The sequence below is a fragment of the Myotis nattereri genome (genome assembly GCF_964212035.1).
Source record: "Myotis nattereri genome assembly, chromosome: 15".
Classification (NCBI taxonomy): domain Eukaryota; kingdom Metazoa; phylum Chordata; class Mammalia; order Chiroptera; family Vespertilionidae; genus Myotis; species Myotis nattereri.
Window position 1 is genome coordinate 26,131,163 of NC_138090.1, and position 27,863 is coordinate 26,159,025.

A 27,863-nucleotide genomic window follows, 5' to 3' on the forward strand; every position below is an offset into this window, starting at 1 on the left:
CCCCATCCGCATCTTCAAAGCCAGCAATGGCCAGCTGAGGCTTTTTCATGATGCCATCTCTGATTTGGACTCTTATGTCTCCTTCTCCCCATTTAAGGACCCTGGTGATTACATTGGACCTACCCAGATAATTGAATAATTTCTTTCTCTTAAACTCAGCCTATTAGAAACCTTAATTCCATCTGCAAGCTTAATCCCCCCTTGCTATATAATATAACGTTTATAGGTTGTGGGGATCAGGCCCTGGACATCTTTGAGGAACCAGTATTTTGCTTATCATTCTTATAAGATACCCATCCAGCTTCTGCACTGGGAGGCCCAACCCATTTCTTCCCTTCCTTCTTTTCTTTCTCTAAACAAGCTGTTATTCTCCTTCTGTTACTTATATATACTTAACATGCAAAAGTGTACAGCTCATTGAGTTTTTACATACATAATAAACCCACGTAACCACCACCCAGCTCAAGATAGAGAGCATTTCCACTACTACAGAAAATTCCCTGGGGCCACGCCCCAGTCAACAGCCCCTTCAAGAAGTGACCTCGACTCTGACTTTTATCACCATAGATTAATTTTGTTTCAAGAAATTAATATAAATACAATCATGCAGAAGTTATTCTTTTTTAGTCTGGCTTTTTTTTTTCATTTTCATTCAACATGCCAATGGGATTTACCCAAGTCTGGCATACAATGATATTTTGTTTCTTCTTCTTTTTTTTTTTAATTACTGCCATTGTATGAATATATTGCCATTCATGCAATTTCCCATTGGTGATGTTTCTGGGTTTGGAAACTGTTCAAATCTTTTTGGGTAGCCATTATTCCATTTCTGAATACCTGCTGTGCTGGTGTCCTATCTCCTAGGCCTAATTCTTCACTCTGAAACCCATCCCAAAACCAGAATTGTTCTTCCTGGTACCAATCCCTGAACTAGGAGGTTGAATCTACCCAGCCCCCCACCCTTGCTCTCCCCAAGTCATACATTCCTGGTTCCATCAGGAACTGTTTCTCATATACCCCAGTAGCCACACGGCCACAGTCCACAATCCTGTTAGCACTGCCAGTCCCAAAGGTAGCAATCCACAGTAACAACGCGACACGTCTTACAGACTGTGAACCCAGTTATCGGTACTGTTTTCCCATTCACTGGGGCCTGTAAGACTCAGTTAAATTTTTGGCTCCTTTCAAGCAATGGTGTTGCAACATAGCAGGCCGTATGTAAATTGTCTTCATGCCTAATTCCGCCTTATTTTTGTTATTTCTCCTTCACCCCTAATCCCTCATCTTAAAGGATTACTGCCTATGGCATTTTTATGAGCCAACTCAAAATCCCTTTTGCAGGAAAAAAGAGTAAGGTACCAAATGTTTAATTTTGGCCAGAGAACACTTGGGTACGGTTGGCTTTAGGAAGGCGTACAGTTCACAGTTTAAAAATGTAGATCCTAGCTCTAGCCAGTTTGGCTCAGTGGCTAGAGCGTCAGCCTTCGGACTGAAGAGTCCTGGGTCTGATTGCCATCAAAGGCACATGCCCCGGTTGGCCGGGCTTGATCCCCATTGGGGGGCTTGTGGGAGGCAGCTGGTCTCTCTCCTTCTCCCTTCCTCTCTGAAATCAATAAAAATATATAAACATAAAATAAAAATGTACATTCTAAAGATGCCCCAGGACTGCTTCAGTTGAGAACACCTTCATTTATCTGACGAGGACCTCCAGGCTCAGCTGAGTGGCTCAGGACGGGCTGCTGTGATGGCTTTGGTTTCAGGACATTCTTGCACAGGAGCCAGGTGGACGCTGGACTGGGGAGCGGGGGCAGGTCCACCCCAGAGCAGAGCGCCCCCAGACCCCGCCCCCAAGCTCTGCCCGGAAGTGGAACCCACCCAGGCCACGACTGTCCAGGAGACTGGCCACCCTATGGTTGGGAGCACTGTCCGCCTCAGCTCTGCGGGCTCCCATTGGCCAGCAGCAGGCGGCTGAGCTCCCACGCACGCGCACTGCACGCTGCACCACGTGCTCCCCAGGTGGGAGGCGCCTGGCTCGTGTAAAAGGGCACGAGCGGCACAGTCGGCCCGCCGTCCCCTCCGGTCCTCGCGTCCGGCCATGGCCTCCCCGGCCAGCACGGCACCAGGCGCCGACGATGGTGGCCGCAGGAAGCTCCGCCTGGCAGCTTCATTGCAGATCAGCCCCAGGCGTCCTTCCGCCAGCCGGGGCCAGGACTCCTGGGAGCCGCCGCCTGTCCCCGGCATGGAGGACCATGAGGGGGGTGGGCAGGCCCTGGCCTCCGCTGCGGAGGTCGGTGGGCCCTTAGGGAGGGCCGGAGCCGGAGGACTGGGCACAGCTCAGGCCCCGGAAGACGCGGGGGGACAGATGGGAAGTTTCCCGAGGGTCTCTATCCCCCCTGCAGGGCTCGCTGGGGACTTAACGAAGGCGGCCAGACAGCTGGGCCTGCAGCTCAGAGACCTGCCGCCTGGCCAGGCCGTGGCCTTGCTCACACAGTACGCGGCCAACCTGGGAGTCTCCCTGATCTTCCGGGAGGACCAGACGGCAGGTGAGGCCCGGCGGCCTGGGAGGGCAGCAGGTCCCAGGACAACTCCAGATGAAGCAAGGGGAACCTTGAGCGGGGCCTGAGCCTGGGACCTGAGGCAGAACCCTGATCCCCACCCCCCACCCTACCCCCTCCACCTTCCACCCCCCACCTTCACACACGGCTGTGAGCAGCATGGTGCGAGGACCACCAGCTACATTGAACATCTAACTGGCAGGTCTGGAGATGATTTGAATATCCTGTTCTCTATAACACTGACACCTCATTTTTAATAACGATTGTGGCCAGACTTGTTTACTACTGTGCTGGCTGCTGTGTGCTGGTTTTCTGATGCCAGCCTTCCGTCTGCATCTCCCAGATGCATTCCTGATGCCCTTTTAAAGCAGGTGAATCTGAGGCTAGTGAGCAGTGCTGAGAGGGGGTTCTCCTTTAAAACAGCAGTCCTTTTGGGAAACAGCGAAGCAGCAAGTACCAGCAGCTACCATGAACTGACATAGGTTTATGCCCTTTAACCAAGTGATCCCAGTTCTAGGATTTTCGTGTCTCTTTTGTGTCATAAGTAACACCTGAAACGATAGTGTTTGCTAGTTGGAACTTTCCAACGTAGAAGAACTGGAGCCACGTGTCTGCGGAACGGCAGCGGGTGCTCTGTGCTCAGGGCCATCACCCTGAGAGCAGCGCGGCCCTGGATTTGGGTCCTGGCACACGGCCTGCCCCTTGTAAAACGGGGTCTTACAGGCTTACTCAGAGGGGCTGGTGAGCATCCTCTGTGTGCTGATGGCCCAGAACACAAAGGCACGCAGGAGTCGCAGCCTGTCTCCTGGGTGGCCACCCAGGTGTCCGATGTCAGAGCTGCGGCCCAGGTGGGGTAGAGGTTGTGGCCCCCCCAGAAAGGGCCCCGGACAGACATGAAGTGCAGGGCACCACTTCACAGCCGCCTCCTTCCCTAGACCCCTGCTTCCCCTTCTCTGTGTGTGCGGAACTGGATGGGGTGGCCTGCCCCGTGGGCATTGCCAACAGCAAGCAGGAGGCCAAGCAGCAGGCAGCTCTCTCTGCCCTCAGCTACATCCAGAGCCAGCTGGAGGGCCCAGGTGAGGGGTCAAGTAACCGGGTGACGGAGCCCCAGCTGGGGGTGGGGCTGAAACCCTGTGCACATGCGCATGTGTGTGGGTAGGCTGGGTTGCTGCGGAGGCCATCCGGGCATTAGGACCAGGCCAGTAGGGAGCTGGGGAGGGGCACGTGAACTGATCCTTGCACTAATGTCCTTTGAGGCCTGCCCATCCTGGGGGCAGGGCCTGCTAGAGGGGCAGCCAGGAATTGGTTTCAGGAAGATGACCCCACCCAACAATGGAACCTCTTGGCTTCCTGAGGGACAAAGGAGAAGAGGGCGGACCCCGGCACCCATGGCGACCCATCCCCTTGTCTCTCTTCCAGAGTCCCCAAAGGCCCCCAGCAAGCCTTCACCACCCAGCGATCTGAGTGTAGGTAGGTGGGCCCCTGTTGACCTGACCCCTGTGGCGAGGGGAGGGGCACGGCCTGTGGGGCTCCCACCTCTGCCCTCTCCCTCATGTGCAGAGAACATCCTGACCCACGAGCAGCGCTGTGCAGCTGTGGTCAGCGCTGGCTTTGACCGCCTGGTGAATGAGACCTCACCATACTGGGCCTGTAAGGGGACTGTGGCTGCTGTCATCCTGGAGAAAGGTAGAGGTTGCCCTGCCACCCCCCGCCCCCCGCCACCTCAGGCCCCATGGGCTCTTGCCTTGCTTAGGCCCGACTGTCTCTGCTTTTTCCTTGCAGAGGTCCCGGGGGCCAGGAGCCACACCAAGGAGATCTACAAGCTGGTGGCACTGGGTACAGGCAGCAGCAGCTGTGCTGGCTGGTTGGAGTTCTCAGGCCGGCAGCTCCACGACTGCCATGGCCTGGTCATTGCCCGCCGGGCCCTGCTGAGGTGAAGGGTGGGCTAGGGGGACCACTGGCGGAGGCCCCAGTCAGGAGCGGCATCTCCCAGCTGCGCCTTTACCTGTCTCTTCCAGATTCTTGTATCGGCAGCTCTTGCTGGCGACAAAGGGTGGTCCCAAGGGCAGGGAGCAGTCTGTGCTGACCCCCCAGCCTGGGCCTGGGTTCCCCTTTGTCCTCAAGCCCCGGATCTTCATACACTTCTACATCAGCAATACCCCCAAGGGAGCTGCTCACGACATCTAGTATGTGGAGCCCCTGTGGGGTCCCTTGGGGGAATGGGTGGGGAAGGGCAGTGTTGGGTGGGGTCAGAAGAGCGGTCCTGACTCCAGTGTCCAATGTCCTGTTTCGTCCCCTGCCTCTGCAGCCTCCCCCCACCGCCAGCGCCGCCGCCAGGGTCCTTTGAGAGCGGCCTGCTGCACAGCGCCCCCTTCCGCCTGCAGGCCCACATCCGAGGGGAGCTGAAGCCCGTGTGCTACATGTCCTCCACGGTCCGGGACACCCACGTGGGCTGCCTCTCGGCCAGCGACAAGCTGTCACGCTGGACCATGCTGGGGGTGGGTGGCGCCCTGTTGGCCCACTTCCTGCCTCCCCTCTATGCCACCAGCCTAGTCCTGGGTGAGGAACCTGAGGGGCCTGAGGTGGAAGGTGGGCTCTGGGAGGGCTGTGGAAGAGGGTGGTGACTCAGACCTTGTCTGTCCTCCTGCTTCCACAGCTGACCCCTGTCATGACCCCCCCACTCTGAGCAGTGCCATCCATACCCGGCCCAACCTGGACAGGGTCTCGGGGTCATGCCTGCCACCTCCGTATACCCGTTCCATGCTACACCTGTTTGCGGGCCCCCCTGTGGCTCCTTTGAACCCCACCTCCAACACCTGCCATGACCTGAGCCTCAACTGGAGCCTGGGGGACCCTGATATCGAGGTTGTGGATGTGACTACCGGACGTGTGAAAGCTGAGTGAGAAGGGCCTGTGGGGGGATGAAGAGGCCTGGTGGGGAGGGATCCCCATCCCCCTGCCGTGGGATAAGAGCACACATCTAGTTACAGGTTGGGTTCTAATCCCAGCGCAGCCTCTTACAGCAGTGTGACCATGCGGGGCTTCCGTCACCCACCCCGTGCCACCCCCTGACACCCCTGAGATTGTCATCACATGAACGATGGTGTGAGGGCCACGGTGCAGACCTGCTAGTTCAGTCCATCATTTCCCTCCTCTGACCTCACGTCCTTTCTCTGCACCTCCAGTGCTGTCCGCGGGCCTCCCTCCCGCCTCTGCAAGGCAGCCTTTCTCCGGGCCTTCCGCCAGGCTGCCCAAGCTCTCGGCAAGTCCCACCTCCTGGCCTTGAAGACCTATGAAGAGGCTAAGGTCAGCTCCTTCCCTTTCCCCCAGCCCTCTTTCTCCTGCACCCCTAGCAAGCACCCTCTCTCCACCCCTCTCATCTCCCACCCTAGGCTGGGCCCTACCAGGAAGCACGCCAGCAGCTGTCCCTCCTCCTGGAACAGCAGGGCCTGGGGGCTTGGCCGTCGAAGTCATTGGTGGGCAAATTCAGGAATTGAAACAGACTTCTGGTGGCGAGGTCCTGAGCTGAGCTGGACACCACTGGAGGAATGCTTTTTCTGGGGGAGGGGAGTGGTTGGGGGAGAATGGTGGGTGCACAGTGTGAAGTTGGGATTGGAGGGAGGGGCCTGCCTGGTATGGCGGAGCGGTGGGGACGGCTGCAGATTTGGGCTTGAATAAAGACGCTCTTTCTTGAATAAAGAAGCTGTTTCTGGTCCTCCCATGTGTTGTTGGCTGTTTTGGTGGGAGGGGTAGCCTGAGGTCCTTTTATTTGTGAAGAGAGAAGCCCATGGGATCCCCTCCTCACAGAACTGCTTTATCGCTGCACCCGCCGTGGCTTGGGGAGGCTGAGGCTGTGCCGTGTTGGTCCAGACTGTTGGCAGAGGTGTGGGAGCATATCCTCCTCAGGTGTGATGGAGGCTGCACCCTCCCTCCCTTTCCCAGGGCTCCACCTGGGACAAGTGGCAGAGAAGGGCGGTGCCTACTCTTGGGTCCCCCTGCGTCTGATGGAGCCAGCCTCCTGGGTGTGAGCACCCGTGTTGAAGGGTGCCTGCATGGTGTGGGCATTAGTCCCCAGGCAGGAGGGGGGGCGGAGCCCTGGGCAGAGAGCAGCCCCAGTCCCTGCCCTTAAGGTCCCCTGGGTTTCTGCAAGTGGGTAGGGCGTGGAGCCCTGCGGTGTCCTGGAGTGAAGAGTGTCCCCCCCCAATTCATGTTTACTTGAAACCGGTATAAGTGAGCTGACTTAGAAACAAGGTTTTTGCAGGTGTAATTAGTTAAGATGAGGTCATATTGGATTAGGGTGGGCCCAGAATCCAATGACAGGGGCCCTTAAAAGAGGAAACCCACAGACACACGGACGACGGCCATGTGAAGAGGGAGGCAGAGATGGAAGTGATGCTGTTAAAAGCCAAGGAATGCCTGGAGACACAGGAAGCGGGGGCTGAGGCATGGAATGGCTTTTCCTCGGCACCAGACGTAACCAGCCCTTCCAGCACTTTGACTTCAGACTTCTGGCCTCCAGAGCTGTGGGAAAATAAATGTCTTGTTTGAAAGCACCCAGATTGCGGTACCTTGTATGGCAGCTCTGGGAAGCGAAGCCTCCCGCCAACTCTGTACGGTAGCTGCATTTCACAGGTGAGGAAACGCACCCGTCAGGTGGGGCTGCAGTTCCCGCGCAGGCATCTACTTCCAGTTCTCAGTCCCAGCCACTGCTGGGCCGCTGCTGGATTTGCTTCTGTGACCTTGGACAAAACTCCCAGCCTCTTTTGTAAAACGAGAACTGGATGCTGGTTCCTAAAGTTGCCTCCTAGCCCTGATGTCTCACTTTTGCTCTTTCCTGACCAGAGGTGGGAGATACAGAGGGTGAGGAAGTGGCTGGTGGGAGGGCACGAGAGGGGAGTCCAAGCCGAGGAGCAAGACGGGTGTTGGGGACTGTGCGTGTGCAAAGGCCTGGAGGAGGAGCAGAGGGAGGGAAGTTTGAACTAGAAGGGAGGGCCTCAAAAGCCAGGTGAGCACTGATGTTCTGTTTGAGCAAACAGCTATTTACTATTTACTGTTTAAAACAACTTCTAAGGCCAACCTTGAAATGATGTTTCTTGTGGTTATGTTTTTGGGGATGGAGAGGATTTTTAAAACTCCCAAGCCTATTGATTAGCTCATTTATTACACATTATTTTCCCCAGGAGATAATTTAAGTTGATTTACTTTTTGTGCTGCAAGGGTGACTACAACCAAATCTAGAAATATAACAGCCATTCAAACTGCACTTTTATGCAATGAGCCTTTTGATATTCATTAATCACATAATCACTGGGTAAACAAGTTTTTCAAAATGACATAAACTCTGCTGTGTTCTGCCAAGGAAGTTATATTTGTCCCCACTTTGCATAAATCTGCCCGTCCGTTCCTTTCCTCCCCAGACAGTCCCCATTACACAAAATTCGCTCAGTTCCCTTGACTCAGCTTATTTCCTCCTGCAGAGTGAGGAGGAGCACTGCTTTTGACGTGGAGAGTCTGTTAGCGTCTCCTTGGCCTGATCCCCTCTGGGTGAAGTGTTGCCAACACTGGCATATTTAAATCAAGAGGAGATGCAACCTGGCTGGGCACGACTCAAATGCTGCTTCCTCCAGGGAGCCTGTGCCAACACTCACTCTCCTGTTCTGTTCCCTGCAGCTCTGAGCCCTGGCGATCTCTCCTGGACCTCGGGCACCTGCTGCACCATGCAGTCCCGCACCCTCTGCATTTCCCACCTCTGGTCAGGAAAGAGCAAAAGTGAGACATCTGCAAAGCGCCAGAGTAAATATCTCCAGCTTGAAGTCTTTAGCAGCCTCTGTTGCATGACTCTGCTCTTCCATTGTAGCCCCAAAGCTCCATAGGCAATATCCGCATGAATGGGCCTGGCTGTGTTTCAGTAAAACTTCCCTTACAACACAGGCTCCGGGCTGGATGTGGCTCACTAACCCTGCCTTCGGGCTTTGAGTATTCCTTGAGTCTGTATGCAACTTGCAGGAGGGAGAGCATAGAGGATCATGCAGGGGGTGTTTCCACATTCCCAGACCAGAACTTCGGCCCTGCCTCCCCTACCTGCAGGGAGACTGGAAGGGGAACCAGACGTTGGCAAATCCATTGCAACCTCAGAAGCCTGTTCAAATTCGGCTTCCACGTATGGTTACTCCCACTCTGCCCTCTTCCTCCTAGGACTTACCTGTTTATTTCCTTCTTGACTTATTTGTGGTCTGCCTTCATATCTCCCTCCTCCCATCCCCCTCACAGCAAAGGGGAGTTATGACCATCGCACATTCTCCATGTGACATCTAGAGCAGGCTGCCTGGGGCCGGGCCTGGCCCTGTGCAGCCTCAGCCAAGGTAGTTAGCATCTGTCTTGCTAACTACTGTCTCCTTGAGCTAGAACAAGGTCTGGTACATGGCAGGCACTTAAGAAATACTGCCCCAGAACCCAACAGCTGCCCCTCCTGACTTCTGACTTGGCGGTGGCGCTGGGATAGGAGACCCCTGACCCCTGACCCCTGCCACCCCTCATTCGGGGGATCCTCTCACCTCCTCCCACATCCCAAGGTCAGCCCAGCAGGCCTTGCGGTTAGACCTGCCCCAATACACCAGAGAGGCCACAACATCACTTCTTAATATTGTTTAATGTTCTCTTGGTGTCGGGGAGGGGGGGGGGTGCGTTCCAGCAGATTAGTTAGGCAGGTGCCTGGTGAAACTGAACTTTCCAGGGGATCTTATTCCAAGCTGGTCATTGGCAGAGTACCAGGCAAGCCTTCGGAACAGCAAGATTGACTAATTTTAGCTCAGGGTGCCCAAATTTGTTCCCTTTTCCTCGGCTCCATCCCCCTTACAGCAAAGGTGAATGACAGTCACACATTCTCCATGTGACGTCCAGAGCAGGCTGCACTGAGGCAGGGCCCGGCTCTGTGCAGCCTCGGCCAAGGTTGCCTCGGACAACTGAGGAGCCACAGGGCCCGCGAGACAGCCTGCGGCGTCCTTGGTTTCATTCTCTTTTTAACCGACATTGTGTTCCTGGAGGTGCCCCTTGGGTAGGTGTCAAATGCTGGATGAGTCCTGGCTTTGCCACCCCTGGCTGTGTGACTTGCCACATTAAGTCCCCTCCCTGGGCCTCTGTGTCCACAGCAGCAAAATGGGCAGATTGGGACTGGTGACCCTAACGGCACGTTTAGCTGCTCTAAGAATCGATGAGGCAGGCATTCCGGAGCTGGCAGGGTCCCCTCCTGGTGGCAGGTGGAAAGAGGTCACCTGCTCTGAGTCTCAGGGACTAGCTCACCTACGAGGCAGACACTCTCTTCTCACAGAGGCAGCCCCAGGTGACCTGCGCACACCTGGCCTTCAGCCAGGCTCTGTCTGGCCTGCACAGGAGCAGAAGGTAATTGTGTTTCTTATTTGAATACCAGCTCTCCCTCCCTTTCTCGCTCTCCACTCCCTGCCAGAATCTCCTGGGGTTACCTCCTAAATAAAGGGCTCATCTGTCCTTGGAGAAAGCATGGTGTCCCCGGTTGTGCTACCCAGAGAGGGACACGACCTCACGAATGCAGCGCCTGTCCGGGAGTGCGTAGCCTCGATCCAAGCACGAGGAGACACGGAGCAGTTCTATACAAAGGAGGGTGTCTATGCGTCCAAAAGCTCAGCGTCATCTACGTCAAAGAAAGGCTGGGGACGGGTTTAGATCACAGGAGACTAAAGAGACAGGACAAGTAAATGCAGTATCCGACCCTGCGCTGGACCCTGTCCTGCGGGGAAAGGCTAGCGAGGATATTATTAGATAAGCTGACACAATTGGAACAGACGGTAAATTAGATTAAACTATTGCATCCAAGTTAAATGTGCTGACGTGGATGACTGCACGTGTTTTACAAGAGAATCTCCTGAGGATTGGGCTTTCCTGGGCTCTCCGTCTTATAATGAAGGGCCTGGTTTACTTCAGAGCTTCCTATCCTTTCATCTTGAGGGGGAATCATACATTCCTTTGAGAATCGAAATCTCTGGACACTGCACTTTGAAACAACGTAACATACACATTCTTTGTTGGGGGTCATCTCCAGAGGTCACAGAACCTCACGGGAACTCTCAGCTAAGAGGCCTGGGGCGGGTGTCTGCGGATAGGCCTTCAGTTACCATGTCCTAACGTTCTGAAAGCAAAGGGCATGACGCAGTCAACTTACTCTCACGTGGTCCAGAAAAGCATGCCCTGCATGTATAATAAAAAATATGGAGCAAGCAAATGATAAAGCAAATGAGGCAACACGTTTCAAAAAGATGTGTATTCAAGTGTTCTATGTACTATTTTTGTTCTTGCCACGTTTTTGTGTGTGTGAGTTTAACATCTTTTTCCAAATAAGATGTTAAAAAAATCACTTGCCTGCCTGGCCAGCGTGGGTCCATGGTTGAGTGTCAAGTTATGAACTAGGTCACAGTTCAGTTCCTTGTCAGGGCACATGCCTGGGTTGCAGGCTGGATCCCAGTAGGGGGCGTGCAGGAGGCAGCCCATCAGTGATTCTCTCTCATCATTGATGTTTCTGTCCCTCTCTCCCTCTCCCTTCCTCTCTGAAATCAATAAAAATATTTTTTAAAAATCACTTGCCTGGTGCCTAAATATCATTCAATAAGTGGTGCCCATTATTAGCATTTCAATACGAGGACGAGGAGGCAGGGAGTTTAATGGTGAGAAGGGCAGGCAGCTGAAGCAGGAACAGCCATGCAGCCAGGTGCTGAGGGGCATGGGGTCAGGGTGGGGTGAGGGGCTCAGGTGGGGTGGGTAGCAACGTGGCAGGCAGCTGTTTTACAGAGATGTCAGTGAGCTATTTAAACGACTCACTGATTTTTGCTAAGGGAGCAATTTTATGGATAGTCAGTGGCCATGGTCTGCTTTTCCGAACCTTTCTCCTTGTTCTTACCTGCCCCTCCATGGTATAAAATGTTGCAATGAACTGTACTTCCCAGAATCATAGACTGTCCATGCTGAGAAGGCCTTTAACCACCATCTCATCCACCCTTTTCATGGGATCAATTTCCAGGTCCACCGTTATACAATGAAGGAAGGGTGAGAGTTGGTACCCAAGATACCCCAAGACAACCCTATCTACTCTGCTCAGGAAAGCATGGCAGAGTGTTGTTATAATCTTGTCTTGACTATTTTCTTTGAGGGTTTGGGTACAGTGTCATACCAGCCTCAGAGCTGCAGCATGATATACTATAAAGAGCGTCCCGCTGGGAACCAGGAGACTTGGCCTAACTAAATGAACTGGCTAGGTGGCCTCGGGCAGGTGGCTTTTTCTCTCTGAGCCTTGGTCTCTCCATCTTAAAATGCAAGAGGTGATCTACTTAAGAACTTTTTTATTCTTTTTGTGGGATCATGGAATCCTTGAGGATCTGACTAAATCAATGGACCCTATTTCAAAGCTGTGCACTTTGAAATGCATAATCTCCAGAGGTTCACAGAAACTCTCTGCTCAGAATGTCTTCTGACAGGCCTTCCAGTTACCAATTTCTCAAGTCCTAAATAGAGTCAGTGGGTAGAGCCCCCTTGCATTGCATTGAAAAATTAACCCATCCATTCCCAAGTCACTCTTTAGGCTCAACTCTGGCCAGAGAGATGTTGAAAAAACATTTTAAAGTTATCTCTTAGAGATGTATCAATGCAACATGAAAATGGCTTGAAGTAAAGGCCATCTGCTCTTTGCCTACAGCTGGCAAATTTCTCCCTTTGGTTACAGTCACACCCATTGGCCTCAGATAAAACAAGCCCTTCTGGGAATTACAAGACTCCTTCCAGCCAATAGGGGTAAAGAAACTGCCTAGCAACTCGCTTGTCATCCCTACGACATCCAATCAGCATGAAGGAAAGTCTGCTCCAGGAGGCTAGACTAGCCCCCAGAACATTACTGGGAGAAAAAACAGACCATTTAATTAAGCCCCACATATAAGCAATTGATTCCAATTTTCCACTTCTGATTTAGTAAATAATGTCCACTGGGTGTGTAAACTATAGAACCTCGTAATGTTGGTGATGAGCTCACCTATTTTTCTTTCAGTCCCTGCACATTTTTGTTAAGATACCTGGTATGAAAAAAAAAATGCCTGGTACGTGGCACAGAGGAAAATGGAGATGCCTGGTGGAAGCCAGTCCCAGTGATAGGCAGAGCTGGAGCGGGAAGTAGCCAAGTCGCTCATGGGAGGTGCAATTGAGATCTCTCCCAGGTGTGCTTTGCTGGGAAACAACAGACAAGATGCCAGGATTTTCATCACCGTGTACCATGAATAACTCACAGGAGGTGGGCCCTCTCATCTCACCTGAATTACTCAACTGTTCTCTGTTCCAAACCAGTTTTCCCACATCCCATCCGATCATCATCACTCACTCCTGCAGTCCACTCACATCACTTCTTCCTTCTGCATTTCCAACATCTCCTTTCCATTTACCCAAACTTCCAAATCCCCTGCACAGCACCCACAGCCCACCCCACCTTCCCAGCTTTGTCTCCCAAACATCCCCCCAAACTCAACCCTTCCTGTGTCTCTGTGAAGAACCTCTGTGAGCCCAATGCTCAGAATTCCTTGCTCTTTCCTCTCTGGTCTCACTCAGCGTGCACTGCTTTTATCTCGAATGACTTGGCCCTACATCTGCCTCCTAACTGCATGTAAAGGGCCAAATTTGTTAGTGAATGAATGGATAAATAAATAGATACATTTAAATATAAGCCGAGGATGCCTGTCCTCTGGCATCAAGGGCTTGGCCCAAGGGGCGGTGAGGGGCAGATCCTAAGGCTGCCCTTGTTTCCACGCCGTGTCCCTGGTGGCTTAGCGGAGGGTGGAAAGCCTAGGTCCCCACAGTGCTGGAGGAACCAGCAGCAGGAACAGACCTCTCAAGGGACAATGCAGAGCCCCACAAGAGTTCGCCTTCAAGGCCAAGGACTGGATAGTTGGAGAATGTCCCACCAGAAGTCCAGTTGGCCAAGGAGGTCTTGCTGTGCTGGCAAGTGGCACTCCTGCCCAGGTCCCAGGCAACCCAGGAAGTATGGCAGGCTGCAGCCACGGTGCCATTTAACACGGAGAATGCAGAAAGGCCAGTCTGTCCTCCTGGATAAGAGCTTCCAGAGCTGGGGGAAGGTGGCTACGCCAGGAAACCATTGGTAGCCGTGAGGAGAACTGTTTGCAGTGACTGGACCCTCCACTCCAGTTCCTGGCGCTGGGGTGGCCAGGAAAGAGGGTCTTTGGGGACGGATGGACGGGACTCTGTAGGCTCAGTTCACAGGAGTCTGGACCCCATCGTGGGATGCTGGAGACTGCTGGGAAGGAAATGAGAATGGAGACTGACTTACCCTAGCAACACTAGGTGTGCTGAGGGAGGGGCAGGGAGAGGAGAAAAGACAAGACCTGGATAAGGTCAGTCTGGATTGTGGTGGCCAGGAGGCTCAGGAATCACAACCACCCCAATTTTGGCCTTGAGTCCCTCTTAGCTTCAGGAGCTGCCCCCGAGCTACGGAAACGTACCACCATATGGTCGATGGCTGCTGTTCTCCAGGCCATGTCAGCCGAGGCCCATGGAAGGAAGTCCTGGATTGAGGTCCTGGCCTGTTCGTGGGGGTTTTGAGCTAAATGTATTTGATGGGGGTGTTGGGTCCCTCCAGGATCAGGTCGTCCACATCACTCAGGAGCTGGCGCTCACTGGCTGTGGCGGCATTTTGCAGGTGGCGGAGGCGGGCCTGGAGCTGCTCTTGCTCCTTCTTGAGCTCCAGGTAGGAGTGCGAGAAGGTGTGGAAGATGGACGTGGCTGGGAAGGCCATGATGAGGATCCCACTCAGGATGCTGCTGAGGGCCACCACCTGGCCCGGCACGCTGCGCGGGACCATGTCTCCGTAGCCCACCGTCGTCATGGAGATGATGGCCCACCAGTAGGAGGCCGGGATGCTGGTGAACTCCAGGACCCGCCCGGACTCGTTCTCGGCCACGTAGACCAGAGGGGAGAAGAGGGTGATGGCCACGCAGAGGAAGAGGAGGAGCAGGCCGAACTCGCGCGTGCAGCGGCGCACGGTGAGGCCCAGCGTCTGCAGCCCCAGCGAGTGGCGCGCCAGGCGCATCACGTAGAGGATGCGCAGCGCCCGCAGCACGCGCAGCAGCAGCCCCACCTTCTCCAGGTAGAAGCTGCCGCCAGGCCGCTCGTCGTCCTCCTGGGGCTCCTCGGACACCACCAGGGACACGTAGTAGGGCGAGAGGGCCAGGATGTCGATGATGTTCAAGGGCCCTTGGAAGAACCGGCACTTGTTGCGGGCCTGGACAAAGCGCAGGCAGAACTCCAGGGAAAACCACGCCACGCAGATGGTCTCCACGATGAAGATGTAGTAGCACTTCTGAGAGCACTCGCCCTGGAGAGGCGACAGAACGCAGGGTAGAGCACGCGGCCACAGCACGGGAAATGGGGGAAGTGACCATGCCGAGGGGCGACGCCATATGTCTATATGGACAGCAATAGCCATAGAGGTATATGGAATATTGATACAGATACCGATTCCACGTATAGATTCTACATATTAAATATACTCTATGTAGTCTATATGTACTATATACTCTCTCTTTATTCTTCGTTGTTGTTGTTAATTCTCACCCAAAGGTTTTCCACTGCTTTTTAGAGAGAGTGGAAGGGAGAGGGAAAGACAGAGAGAAATATCAATGTGAGAGAAACACATTGATTGGTTACCTCCTAACCGAGCCTGACCAGGGCCTGGGCCGGGGAGGAGCCTGCAACTGAGGTGCATGCCCTTGACTGGAATCGAACCCAGGAGACTTCAGTCCGCAGGTCGATGCTCTATCCACTGAGCAAAACCAGCTAGGACTTTATATAGTATCTGTGTATCTCAGTTGAGCTGTGCTGTAGACTCTTAGTTGTCCACCAGAGCCCCCTTTTTACACAGTTATCAAGTTGTGGCTGGGTGTGTGGCTGCTCGGCTGGATCAGAGTCTATCTTTCCAATCCCCCTTGCAGCTGGGTGTTGCCACAGAACTAAGCCCCCACCTGTGGAGTGTGAACAGAAGTGAGGCATGCCACCTCTGGTTCCCGAACTTAAGATGTTGGTGTGAATTCCTGCACACGCTTTCTGCCTGTGAGCCAGGACAACCCATTTGGCCCTGCAACCCAGCTTGGAACCAGTAGGTTAGACCAATGCCCCAGGGAGGATGGAGCACCAGGGCTGGCAAAAAAATCTGGGTCTCCGAATGAGAGCTGCCCACTCACCTTGATCCCTCTCTGTGGGAGAAATCAACTTCTATTCTGTTTAAAGCCATTCTATCTTGGGGCCTCTTTGTTACAGCAGCCAACCTTCACCTTTCCCTGTATAAGCCCCTCTTATGCACCAGGCATGTGCACAATGCTGTCACTTAAGCCCCACAGTGATGCTGTGAGCAGGCAGCACAACCTCATTTTATGGCCCAGGACATGGTTCTGAGCAGGGAAATGACTCAGTAACATAGTAGATTGTCTCTCAGCCCCTACATTCTATTTTGTAACTCCTTTGCCTGCCATCCCTCATTCATTCATCCAACAATAATGTCTAAAGGGTTTACCTTGTGCCAGACCCTGAGCTAGTCTCTGGGTGGGGTAAAGTACTAAGGAAGCAGATGTTGTTTCTGGAGGGTTGGGGCTATGGGGCAGAAAGGGCTCCCACATCCCTAGAATGGCCCTGGTGACATGGATTGCAACTGTTCACACAATTGTCTAGGAGATCCCAGCTAGGTGGGGGCTGTTGTGGATTCATTGTTGTGCCATTCACACTCCCTACCTTTGGCTTCTAACAGAGTCCCACCAGCCCCTCTGCTACTCAAAGTGTGGTCCTCCAACCAGAAACATCTCCTCCCCTGGGAGCTCATTAGAAACACAGAATCTTGGGCCCATCTCCATCCCTGAGGAGTCAGAATCTGCATTTTAACAAGACCCCAAAGTAATTTGTGTGCACATTAAATTTGGTCCCGCGCAGTGGTTCCTAACCTGGGCTGCAGAGCAGAATACCTGGGGAGCTTTGAAAAGAATCCTGACGTCTGGGCTGGGACCTCAGAGATTCTGTAATTGGTCTAGGTTCGAGCCTGAGCAGTAGAATTTTCCAGTAGCCCCACAGACGATTCTAATGTGAAGCCAGAGTTGAGAGCCTGACTCTAAATTATATATATTTCTGATGGATGAGTAAATGAATGACAAAGCCAGCTGCCTGAATGAAAAGCAAAATGTTGACAACCATAGTTTTCTTTGGATTAAAAAGCTCTGAAGTGGAAAAAGAAATTATTTCCAGTGCCTGGGCCCACAGGAATACTAAATTGAAATGTCCTTTATGTCTGGCCGCTGGAGAAAGAAAAACAGGCTGGTTTGTTCTGATCTTTGTCTGCCTGTCCAAGGCTCGGCAACTTTCTCTTGACTTGTGTCTGGTCTACTGAAGGGGTGGGAGGTGGTGGGAATGCTGTTGAGGGTGTGGGATCCAGAGTGTCTGTGACCAGGTTCAAATCCCTCACTTCCGCTTACTCCGGCGAGTCATTTAGTCCCCCTGGACTTGCAGTTCTCTGCCCCGAAGTTGTGATGAATGGAAATGATGCGTGTAAAGCAGGTAGCAGGCTGTGGCACCTGCAGACACACGATACTATCTTTGTGAGATGAGTGACTGGGCGCAGACATAGCCTGCCTGGTCAGTTGAAGGTAACCATATCCTCCTCCTGTTGCTGGATTCTGCGGGAACCTGAGGACATTCTCTACCATATTGGGAGGTCTTTGCCATGACTGCCCAGTTTCTTTAGGATCCTAGAGGGCACAGGAGTTGAGGATCCTGATTCATCAATCCTGCTACAAATTTGCTGTGTGACCAAACAGTGTCACTGCCCCTCTCTGTGCTCCAGTTTCCAATGAAGAGGTTGGAACAGAATCAGTACTTATCAAAGCTGAATTAGAACGCCCTTCATCAGAATCCGCCCCCTCCCCCGTGCTTGTTACAAATGCAGGTTCTTAGGGCCCCATCACCAAAGCAAAACCCTGAGGTGGGGTCCAGGAATCTGAATTTGGGCAAAACCTGCTGTTGACTCAGAGGAACCTGGATGTTTTTCAGACTCTGGGCCAGATTCTCCCTACAAGGCCTTTTCTGTCGCTGACAGTCTGGGATTTTTCCTTCTGGCTTAAGAGCCCGTGGCAGCTGGCAATAACTAAATGTTCCAGGCCAGTGACCCAAAGCTCAGGAAGGTGACTCTGAGAAGGCTCCGTGGGTCCTCTCTCTGCCCCTGGTGCTGGCGTTTGGCTATTCAGGGCACGCACCAGCCACTTCCTCCCTGCGGCCTGGCCCTGCCGTGCTGGCCACCTCCCCACACTGCAGCAAGCGCTCACTCTGCCCAGTCACCCCCTGCATTGTGCTCCGCTCCGCATCCTTAAACCAACCTCCCAGCCCTGGTCCCAGAGAAACGCCCAGTTAGCAGCCAGCGGAGGGGCAGCAGGGATTTGTGGGGCTCCAGCTCAGGAAATTATTCCCAGGCTGGTCAATATTTGAAGAAAAAATAGACAGAAAGGAAAAAAAATGTTACTTTTTCTTTCTGAGGAAGTTTCCAGTGTGGTTTTTATTTTTACAAAAAATATTTAATTGATTTTTAGAAAGGGAGGGTGGGAGAGGGAGAGAGAGAGAAACGTCGATGTGAGAGCAAAACATCAATCGGCTGCCTCCGGGGATTGAGCCCGAAACCCAGGCATATGCCCTGACCAGGAATGGAACTGGCAACCTTTCAGTGTATGGGACGACACCCAACCAGCTGAGCCACACCGGCCAGGGCTCTGGTTGTCTTTCGGAGGTGAGGCGAACAACTCATCCTGGATTGCCCAGAACTTTCTGGATTTGAGCACAGAAAGTCCCAGGTCACCAGAACCCCCTCAGTCCTGGGCAAACCAAAATGGCTGGTCACCCTCTTGGGGGGGTCTTGCCACCAACAGGAGTGAGGTGTGCTCTGAAGGAGAACGTGAGTGAAGGAGAACGTGAGTCAGCCTGAGAAGGCTGGAGGTGTGAGCGATGCAACCACGGGGGCGAATCTCACAGATAGGATGTAGGGCAAGACAAGCCAGATGTATGCCTCCATTTATGTGACGTTCAAGGACAGGCAAAACTCATCTAGGGTGGGCAACATCACCCAAACAATAGCTGCCTCTGGGTGGGTAGCGATTGACTGTGAAGGAACATGAGAGAATTTTCTGGGGGTGATGGGGCCATTCAATTGTTAAGTTGTACAGCTAAATACATTGTGCTTTTTAAAGCATATACATTTTACTTGTAAAACTGTAAAATAATAACATGAATGATAGTAAGCAACTGGGAGTAGGGAGGGGATGGAGAGAAAGAGAACAAGAGTGGAGATGTGTTGCTGGTCAGTGTGGCTCAGTGGTTGAACATCAACTTAGGAACCAGGAGGTCAGTTAGATTCCCAGTCAGGGCATATGCCCGGGTTGCAGGCACGGTCCCCAGGAGGGGGCGTGCAGAGGCAGCCAATCAATGATTCTCTCTCATCATTGATGTTTCTCTCTTTCCCTTTCCCTTCCTCTCTCTGAAATCAATAAAAACATTTTTTTTTAAAAAAAGAATGGCAGATGTGGACAATTGTGGAAGCTGAGTTATGGATACTTGGGTGCATTATATTATTCTGTTTACTTTGCAGATGCCTAAAATTTCCCATCATGAAAAGTTTTAAAAACCCCAAATTAGGTCAGAAATTAAAACTGCAATGAGACACTTACCACTCCACACTCGGTAAGATGGCTAGGATTCTAAAGACAAAATATAACAAATATTGGAGAGGATGGAGAAATTAGAACCCCAAACATTGCTGGTGGGAATGTAAAATGGTACGGCTGCTGTGGAAAACAGATTGGTGTTTCCTCAAAAGGTTAAGCATGCATTTGCTATCTGGCCCAGCCATTCCACTACTAGGTATATACTGGGAGGAACTGAAAAGAGGCACCCACACCAAAACTTGTACCTGAACATCCATAGCAGCATTATCCATAACAACCCCAAAGTGGAAACAACCTAAAGGCCCATCAACAAAAGAATGAATAAACAACATTTGGTGTAATTCATGCAACGGAATATTATTCAGCCATAAAAAAGGATGAAGTGCTGATCATGCTTTAACGTGGAGGAACCTTGAAACCCTCATGCTCAGTGTAAGAAGCCAGACACAAAAGGCCAGATATTGGTTGTATGGTTCTATTCATAGGAAATGTCCAGAAAAGGCAAATCCATGGAGACAGAAAGTATGTTCGTGGTTGCCGGGGCCTGGGGGGTGGGAGGGCAGGGAATAGCTGGTTGCCTGCAGAGTTCCTTTTTGGGATGATGAAAATGTTCTGAAATGAGATAGTGGTGATGATTGCACAACTGTATACTAAAACCCACTGATTGCACTTGAAAGGGATGACTATTATAGGATGTGAATTTAACTTAATAAAAAAGAAACCAGGGTCAGTCCTGGGTGAGGAGGCAGTAGGCAGGGGTCCCTCGGCCTTGCCCAGATTTCTTGGCTCCAGAGCCGAACTGCGCTGAAGGACTCCGGGGTCAGAGGGTGGGCAGGGCTTTCTGAGGGCAAAGCCACTGTCCCTGAGGCCCATCTGGGCAGGCTGCCCGGCAGACTGCCACAGGATCAGTGAGGGCCGGTTCTAGAAGTTCCATCTGGGAGGGACTCAGCTGAATTCTTGACCTTGTAGCTTTCCCCTCGCCCTCTGCCTCTCACGGCGATGCCTGCCAGCTCCCCTGGGGAGCATGGCCCGATTCAGGCAGTTCCCACCTCCTCTTTAGCTCAGTGCTGGTCCCACAGCTCCATCCACAGCTCAGACCTCCCTCCCTCCTGCCCGTGATCACCGCCCCCCTTTTGCCTCTGGCCCCCAGGCCTCAAGTCTGGGCTGATTCCTCTGACACTTTCCTGGGCCCGGCTGTGCTGATTCATTCCTCTCCCTGGCTTCCCCCTTCCTCTTTGCCATCTCTTGCCTCCTTTCCAAGCCTTCCAGAACACTCTTCTTACTCTCCCTTTGCCTCAAGCCAAAACCCCCCTCCCCAGGTCCTCCCCATCCCCTGTATTCCCTCCTCCCAGCTGCCCCCACTCCCCAGCCCTGGGAAGGGGCTCTGGGAGTGCGTGGAGCTAAGCAGATGGGGACTGGGGACTAGGCACCCGAGGGGAGAGCATGAGTAGGCAGGAGCAGCAGCGTCAACTACAGACTCAGGAAAGGTGGGCCCCGTCCAGGAAACGGAGACATCAACGGGGAGAAGACAGAGAGCAGCAGCTGCTATGGAGCTGGGGAGGAGAAGCGGGCTCCAGCGCGAGGCTTTTTATTAAAAGGCGGGAGGTAGGCATTGCAGCCCCAAAGCCGAGCTGCACCCACAGGAGGAGGGCACTGGCCACATTCCCAATGGAACTGGCAGGCATCGCTGTGAGAGACAGAGGGGGTGGGGGAGGCTCCAAGGTCACGAACTGGGCCCAGAATCCCTCCCAGAAGGAACCTCTAGAACCGGCCCTCGCTGACCCTGCAGCAGTCTTGCAGCTGCCCTTGGGAGCGTGGCCAGATTCGGCCACTTCTCACTCCTCTTCAGCTCAGTGCTGGTCCCACAGCTCCACCAGCAGCTCAGGCCTCCCTCCCTCCCTCCTTCTGCCTGTGATTTCCCCCCACCCGTGCCTCTGGGCAGCCTGCTGCAGGTTCCTGGGTCCCCAGTAGTTCCACCTGGCCTTTTAAAACATCTCTGTGCCTCCTTCCCCAGCCCTACACCCTAGCAAGAGGCCTGAGCCACAGCACAGGATGTGAGGGCCAGTGAGAAGCAGAGCCGCCCCCCCCTTGGCCCCACCCTAAGCCCCACCTGGGATCTGGGACCCAGGGCACTGAGCACAGCTGCGATCCGGTGTGTGCATCAAGCAAACCTCAGGGACAGGTGCGGAATCCAAGGTGGGAGGAGAAATGAGCAAAGGCTGCCAGGCAGGTGGAGAGAGCAGGTTTGTCCCCAGCACACCGTGTCCCCAGCACAGAGTAGGCCCTCAGGGAAGATCTACGATTGCATGAAGGATGACGACGGGCACTGGAAACAGAAGATATTTGAGTCAACTGGCCGCTGACTTTGCCGCCACCCTTTGGGCTCCGTGGAGCTGGGAGAGAAGTTGATGAGCAAAGCAGATGAGCAGGTGGAAGGGGTGTGAGCTGAGTCCCAAACGGTGGGCAAAAACAATGGGGTTCGCTCTGTGCCAACACAAGATAAATAGGATAGTCCAATCCCACCACCATCCTCTGGTAGGTGTTACCGTTAGCCACTCTGATAGGTGAGGAAACAGAGGGACTCATCCAAGGGCAGAGCCAGGCGCAGCCGAGCTGGGATGTGAACCCAGGACTAGCAACAGAGACCCGGCTCCTTTGCATGATGAGGTCCTCTCTGTCTGCAGCTGTTGGGATGTCTCAGCAACAGCAAAGAGGAAGAAAGAGGTGGAGAGAGGAGGAACGAGTGTTCGGCTGCAGCTGACAGTGACCTTCAGCTCCCCCAGAGGGAGGGAAAGTGCTCTGACCAGCAGACTGCCCGGCGGCGAGGGCTGAGGCCACGTGGAAGGGCGCTCAGTGAATGGCAGAGTTGACTGTCTTTGCAGAGGTCATGGGCAGAGGGAAGGAAAGAACCTGGGAAGCCGCAGCATTCATCACCAAATGGAAGGACAAGCAAACAGTGACGTAGCAGTGAAGTATTACTCAGCTACAAAAAGGAGTGAGGTACTGACATGCTACCTGTTATGCTAAGGGAATGAAGCCAGAGACAAAAGGCCACAGATTACATGATTCTGTGTAAATGAAATGTCTGGAATAGGGAAATTCATGGAGCCAGAAAGCAGATTAGTGGTTGCCAAGGGCTGGGGTGTGGGGGGGGGGGTACAGGGCTGGGGACTACAGGCAGAGCGGCCCAGTGTTGGAAGCCAGTTTTAGAGCCAAGTGGAGGTGATGCAAGTCCAGTCCTGCCACATACTGTGACCTTAAGAAAGTGACCAAACTTCCCTGAGCCTCAGTTGCCTCACCTGTAAAATGGGGGCAGACACGTATCCACTTTCCAAAGCTGCCGCAAGGACTCAGTTTGTTCTGTCAAACGCCAGCCTCATGAGGGGTGACTAATAAGCATCGTTCTTTCATCCCATCAGAGATGAGCTCCCGGGGGAACCCAGCAAGGTCTGAATGCTTCCAGAGGTGCTTAGGCACTTGGCTTGGTCCTTTCCGTCTATACTGCCTCCTCCCTCCTCCATTTGCAATTTGGGGCACAGACCTTTTACCCCAACTGCTCAGTTGTCTCTAAGGCAGCGGCTCTCAACCTGTGGGTCGCGACCCCTTTGGCGGTCGAACGACCCTTTCACAGGGGTCGCCTAAGACCATCCTTCATATCAGATATTTACATTACGATTCATAACAGTAGCAACATTACAGTTATGAAGTAGCAACGAAAATAATTTTACGGTTGGGTCACAACATGAGGAACTGTATTTAAAGGGCCAGAAGGTTGAGAACCACTGCTCTAAGGGATGTTGCTGGGAGAAGTTAGAAGAGAAGGGAAAAGGAAGACTGCTTTCTTCGGGTGTCTCTAACTCTCCATCCAACCCAGCGTTATACCTTTTGAGTCTGATGGGGGGCGGTTCTGTGGGTCATAGCCAGGGGGCATTCATTCATCTGAGCGGGCGGTACTGGGGCCCCTGGGAGCCGCTGGGGCCCCGTGACTCCCTGCACAGCCTGTCCCCAGGAGCGGCCTGCCAGCATGGCCAGCACCGGCAGTCGGTTCACTGAATTGCTGCGTTCAGACTGACATCCTTGGGGGCAAAAATGAAAAACCAGGATCGTGTGGCAGGGAGAGAACATCATCTTTTTATGTAAATGTAGGAAACTAAGAGCCCTGTCCTCAGCGTTCCGGCTCTCGGAATTGTTGTTATCAAAACAGGGAAACAGGCGCGCTTATTTTGAGGGCCGCACCTCCCAGCCTCTCCTGGGGCAGCACATAGAAAGGTGGCTCCCAAGGTGACACCCTCTTACCGGGAGCAGAAATGGCAGCCCGATCGCTCAGCGTGGGCTTGGGGCTGCCTGGTTCTGCGGCCTCTCGCCCACCTCTCATTGGATTTTCCGAGTTTCCATTAAACTCAGCTTGGGTTCATAGCCTGGGTAATTTTCAAAGCAGCAGGCTTTGAAAAGACCTTGTCCCCCTGCACTGTCTAAATCCTGGCCCCGGCACCCGCTAAGAGGAACAGGCTGGTGGAAATCCTGGGCCCCTCCTCAGCTACTGGGATCAAGGACACCCTCTGGGAATGGGGGACAAAGGCCAGTTATCTTGTCCTAATGTTCTCACTGCAGTGTCCACGTGTAAATATTCCTGTGAACGGGCAGGATCTTAAATCACATGATATCGTGCTGAAGAATGAAAAAATGCCTACGATTGCGGTGGGGGGGGGGGGAGCTGTTAGAAAGTCGAACGTTTTGGTTGGTTTTCTTTAGGACTAAACATGTGTAAGTTGGATAAGATACATTTTATTAAACAAATAATTGCTGAGAGCCTACTCTGTGTGAGGGACCGGCTAGTTCTCCATCTAAGTCCTTTCTATCGGGAAAGTTCTCTGATCCTACCATATTGCCATGGAATATATCTTTAAGGGAAGGGAACTTACACTGACTAACAATAGTTATGAGTCATATATAGGCTGCACTGTCTCTGTATGTGTTTCCTTTATGGGCTCCCTCCATCTACTATCATGTAAGCTCTATAAGGTAGGGTGATGGGGAGCCATGGAGGAGTACAGAGCTGGGCGGGAGCAACATTTTAAATTAGGAATCAGCCCAAGTCTCAGTCTGAAGCGCTCCAATACCTTCCCAACAACATGTCAGATTCTTATCTCATTTCTCAGACCATCTGACCCCCTGGGGGGCTTGGAATCCCCATAGCTCCTGGAAAGAGAGTGCAGGAGTAGGCAAGAACATTTTTTTTGCTCTGGCCTCCTGGGGCAGACACAAAAGTTAGCTCGTCTCCCACTTCCCCACTCAGTAAGAATGACTGAGAGCTCGGGCGTGAAGTAAGAAGCAGGAAAATGGAGGGCCGAGTGTCTCTGCCGCCACTGGCGTATTTACTCTGCAGCTTTGAGCCAGCTAAGTGCCCCGTGCCTCAGGTTTTTCACCTGAAAATGCAGTTGGGATGCCCACGGATGATGGCTCAAGGAGGCAGGGGTGTGTGGCCTGGCATAGTGCATGGCACAGAATAGCTGCTCGGTAAATCCATGAGAGCCTTGAATGTGTAAACCTTCACAGAACTGTTACCCATTTTACAGAGAAGGAACCTGAGGCTGAGAGAAATGCAGCAGTTTGCTAGTGATCACAGAGTCAGGAGCCGTGAGAACAGGGGCGGCTTTGCCAATGTCCAGGGTTCACTGTCAGAAGCAGGGCCACCTCATGACTTCGTGGCCCAAGGTACTTTGGCCTTCGTGGGCCTCTTCCTCCAAAAAATACATTAAAGATTCTCCTTTACAACCGCGCTGGCCTAAAAATGAATATGTCCATGATAATATTCATTTTCCCCTTATTTTCAGAGACATTACAAAGCTTTCACGAGCCCTAAGTCTCATGGGCCCTGGGCACGGTGCCTGAAGGAGAAACGGACCCCGCTCAGAAGCCACTCACCTTGTCCTCCTCGGCCCTCATGTCGGGCATGGTGCTGACACACAGGCTGACCGCTGTGGTGGCCACGAAGAGGATGGACAGACAAGCAAAGATCTTCCCGGGCAGCCCCGACTGCGGGTTCTCCACCATCTCCCGCAGCCAGCTCATGCAGAGCCCGCAGCGCGAGGTGTCCACGGCCGGGCCGCACGCCTCCTGCTCGCGCTGCAGGGACTCCTCCCTGCGCAGCTCAGCCAGCTCCTCCAGCTTCTTCAGCAGCTTCCGCAGGCAGCACTTCTCCAGGTGCGCCTCCTCGATGCCCCAGTAGGTCAGCTCCTCCTGGAAGGACAGCACGCACATCTCCCGCAGGAGGGCCAGCTTGCCGGCCGCCAGGAAGCTCACGATCATCCCGAAGGCGCTGGGGCTCCTGTCGAAGAAGAACTCCTGGTTGTCCTCGTCATAGTCGTCGCAGAGCTGCGCGATCTCCTCCTGGTTCCGGCAGAACTTGAGCTTGCTCAGGCGGCTCAGGGGAAACTCGTCCAGCGTGCTCCAGGGGAGCACGTACCTCCTGCCCCCGACGTTCACCAGGATCTCCTTCTTCAGGTCGGCCGTCGGGGAGGCGTCCAGCGCACCCACCTTCCGGGCCCTGCGGTAGTAAAGGCCCTTGATGGACGGCGGCTCCACGGAGCCAGGCAAGAGCTGACTCAAAGGGCTGCAGGGGCTGGAGTGATGGTGTTGGGGCTGCAGGCCCCTGACTCTGGAAGTGATGGGCATCGCTGCAGATGTCCTGGCACCCAGAGGGGCAAGAACAAAAAAGCGAGAGATATCAGTCAGGAGGCAGAGCTCTAGTTGCTACAGACATTTTCTCATGCTTACTTTCCTGCCACGGTGTCTGCATTTCTCATTCTTTTCATCTTCCATCTAACACCGGCTTATTGGGTTCACTTGGGATCTTCCAGTGAAAAAAGGAGACAATGCCATCCCTTCCTGGGGAAGCATATATTTATCTCTCAGAGAAATCTCCCTGGAAGACACATTACACGGACGGGGACTTGTCCTGAGCTGGACAAGTCAGAACTGTGCCACTTCTAGGCTGTGTGCTCCCGGGCAGGTGCCTTAACCTCTCTGATCTTAGCACCGTTCATTCCATGACAAAACTTGTATCAACCTTGCAAGGTACAGTGGGTAAAAATAGAGCTGAAGTGTGTTAAGAGGTTCTCAAGTTCACTGCCAGGTTCTGACCCCTTATGGACTGCCACCACAGGTGGACTACTCAGCCACTCTAAGCCCTTGGCTTCCTCCATGCAGCCAAGGGAGTTTGAGTGCCCACCTCAGGGGGCACGATGAGGGTTGCATGCAGTAATATACAGAAAGTGTGTATTAAGAACAGTTCTAGATGCTTCTGACAAGCCAGGCACCTTGCACATGCTTCCCTATATGAACTCATCTCAACAACCCCATGACGTCAGCATTAATGTTTCCATTTTACATATGAAGTAACAGAGGCACAGAGGGTATGGGAGAAGGAATGTGACCACGGTTAACGTTGCATCTGACTCTCAGGAGAAGCTCTACAATGTCGCCTTATCCCCCTCGTCTGCCTTCTCCTTTGGAGGCCTGTACACTCCATGATGGTGCTCCTCCATGTATGTTGGGTGCTTGTCTCAGCTACTCTTGTTGGGTGACCTTGAGCCAGTGACTTCCCCTCTCTGGGCCTCGGTCTTGTCATCTGCAAAATGAGGGGGCCCCTAATGCGCTCTCCACTTCAGACCTACGTGTTCTAAACTCTGATTTAGAACAGAGTTTTAGATTTAGCCCACGCCTTTGTAAAATCACCCCCATCATCGTGATTCTCAGCATCCTGCAACCATTCCCTATGCGTTTCATTGCATCTATAGCCTTACATTCCAGGATGCACTCCAATCAAGAGAAACACTCGGCCGCTGAATGGAAATAAAAGTTCCTCTCCATTTCAGAGCCAGTTGGATGCCGGCAGGCAGCGAAGAGTTGAATCACAGCCTATGCACTTCACACGTGCTCCCCACACCACATGAGGTTACTCTGCATGCATTACTTCCTTTACAACGTATGGCCAGAGGAAGACGAGCAGCCTGCAGAGAGAAGAGCATTCTGAAACCCGGGGAGCCCTTCCCAAGCGGTTTCCTTTTCCTGTTGCAAAAACCAGGACCCAGAGAGCTGAGGTGACTCACCCAAGGTCACACGACGAATCCAAACCCAACCCAGGACTCTGTCTCTCAACCGGGGGCTCTTTCTAGAACCCCCCAAAACTGCACTTTCTGCATTCATGGCACAACCCCAACTTTGCAATCCACTGCCCCCCGAAGCAGCAGGCACACAGAGCTCCTTCCAGAGCAGGGGAAAGGTGGTCACTCGAGCAGCACTTTGGCCAAGGATGTTTCAATGTCCCGTCAACGCCCGCCCCTGCAGCAAACAATAACTTCTTCCCCCAAAGTTTAACTCACCCTCCTGTCTCAGGGTGCCAGCTCCCAGCTGTTTCTCTGTCCAGCAAGAGGAGCCCATGTCTCGATGTCCCGGGAAGAGACAGGCTCGGGATGGAAATGAAGGGAAAGAAAAGAAAATCCCAAACACGGCAGTTTCTGGCAGAGTTAGTTTCCAACCT

At 53.1% G+C, this 27,863-nt stretch overlaps 2 protein-coding genes across 2 annotated transcripts; one reads left to right on the forward strand and one right to left on the reverse strand.

The window, feature by feature from the left end:
• Positions 1–2,095: 2,095 nt before the first annotated feature.
• ADAD2 (adenosine deaminase domain containing 2) lies at positions 2,096–6,052 on the forward strand (the record flags this gene model as incomplete). The annotated part of the gene is made up of 11 exons (XM_081108360.1): positions 2,096–2,291; positions 2,400–2,543; positions 3,491–3,651; positions 3,911–4,025; positions 4,116–4,241; positions 4,338–4,488; positions 4,574–4,741; positions 4,864–5,114; positions 5,212–5,455; positions 5,693–5,861; positions 5,948–6,052. The coding sequence occupies 11 exons, from the start codon at positions 2,096–2,098 to the stop codon at positions 6,050–6,052; spliced, it is 1,830 nt and encodes a 609-aa protein (XP_080964486.1).
• An 8,126-nt stretch (positions 6,053–14,178) lies between these two features.
• On the reverse strand, positions 14,179–25,996 carry KCNG4 (potassium voltage-gated channel modifier subfamily G member 4; the record flags this gene model as incomplete). The annotated part of the gene is made up of 2 exons (XM_081108519.1): positions 14,179–14,949; positions 25,247–25,996. The coding sequence occupies 2 exons, from the start codon at positions 25,994–25,996 to the stop codon at positions 14,179–14,181; spliced, it is 1,521 nt and encodes a 506-aa protein (XP_080964645.1).
• Positions 25,997–27,863: the final 1,867 nt, after the last annotated feature.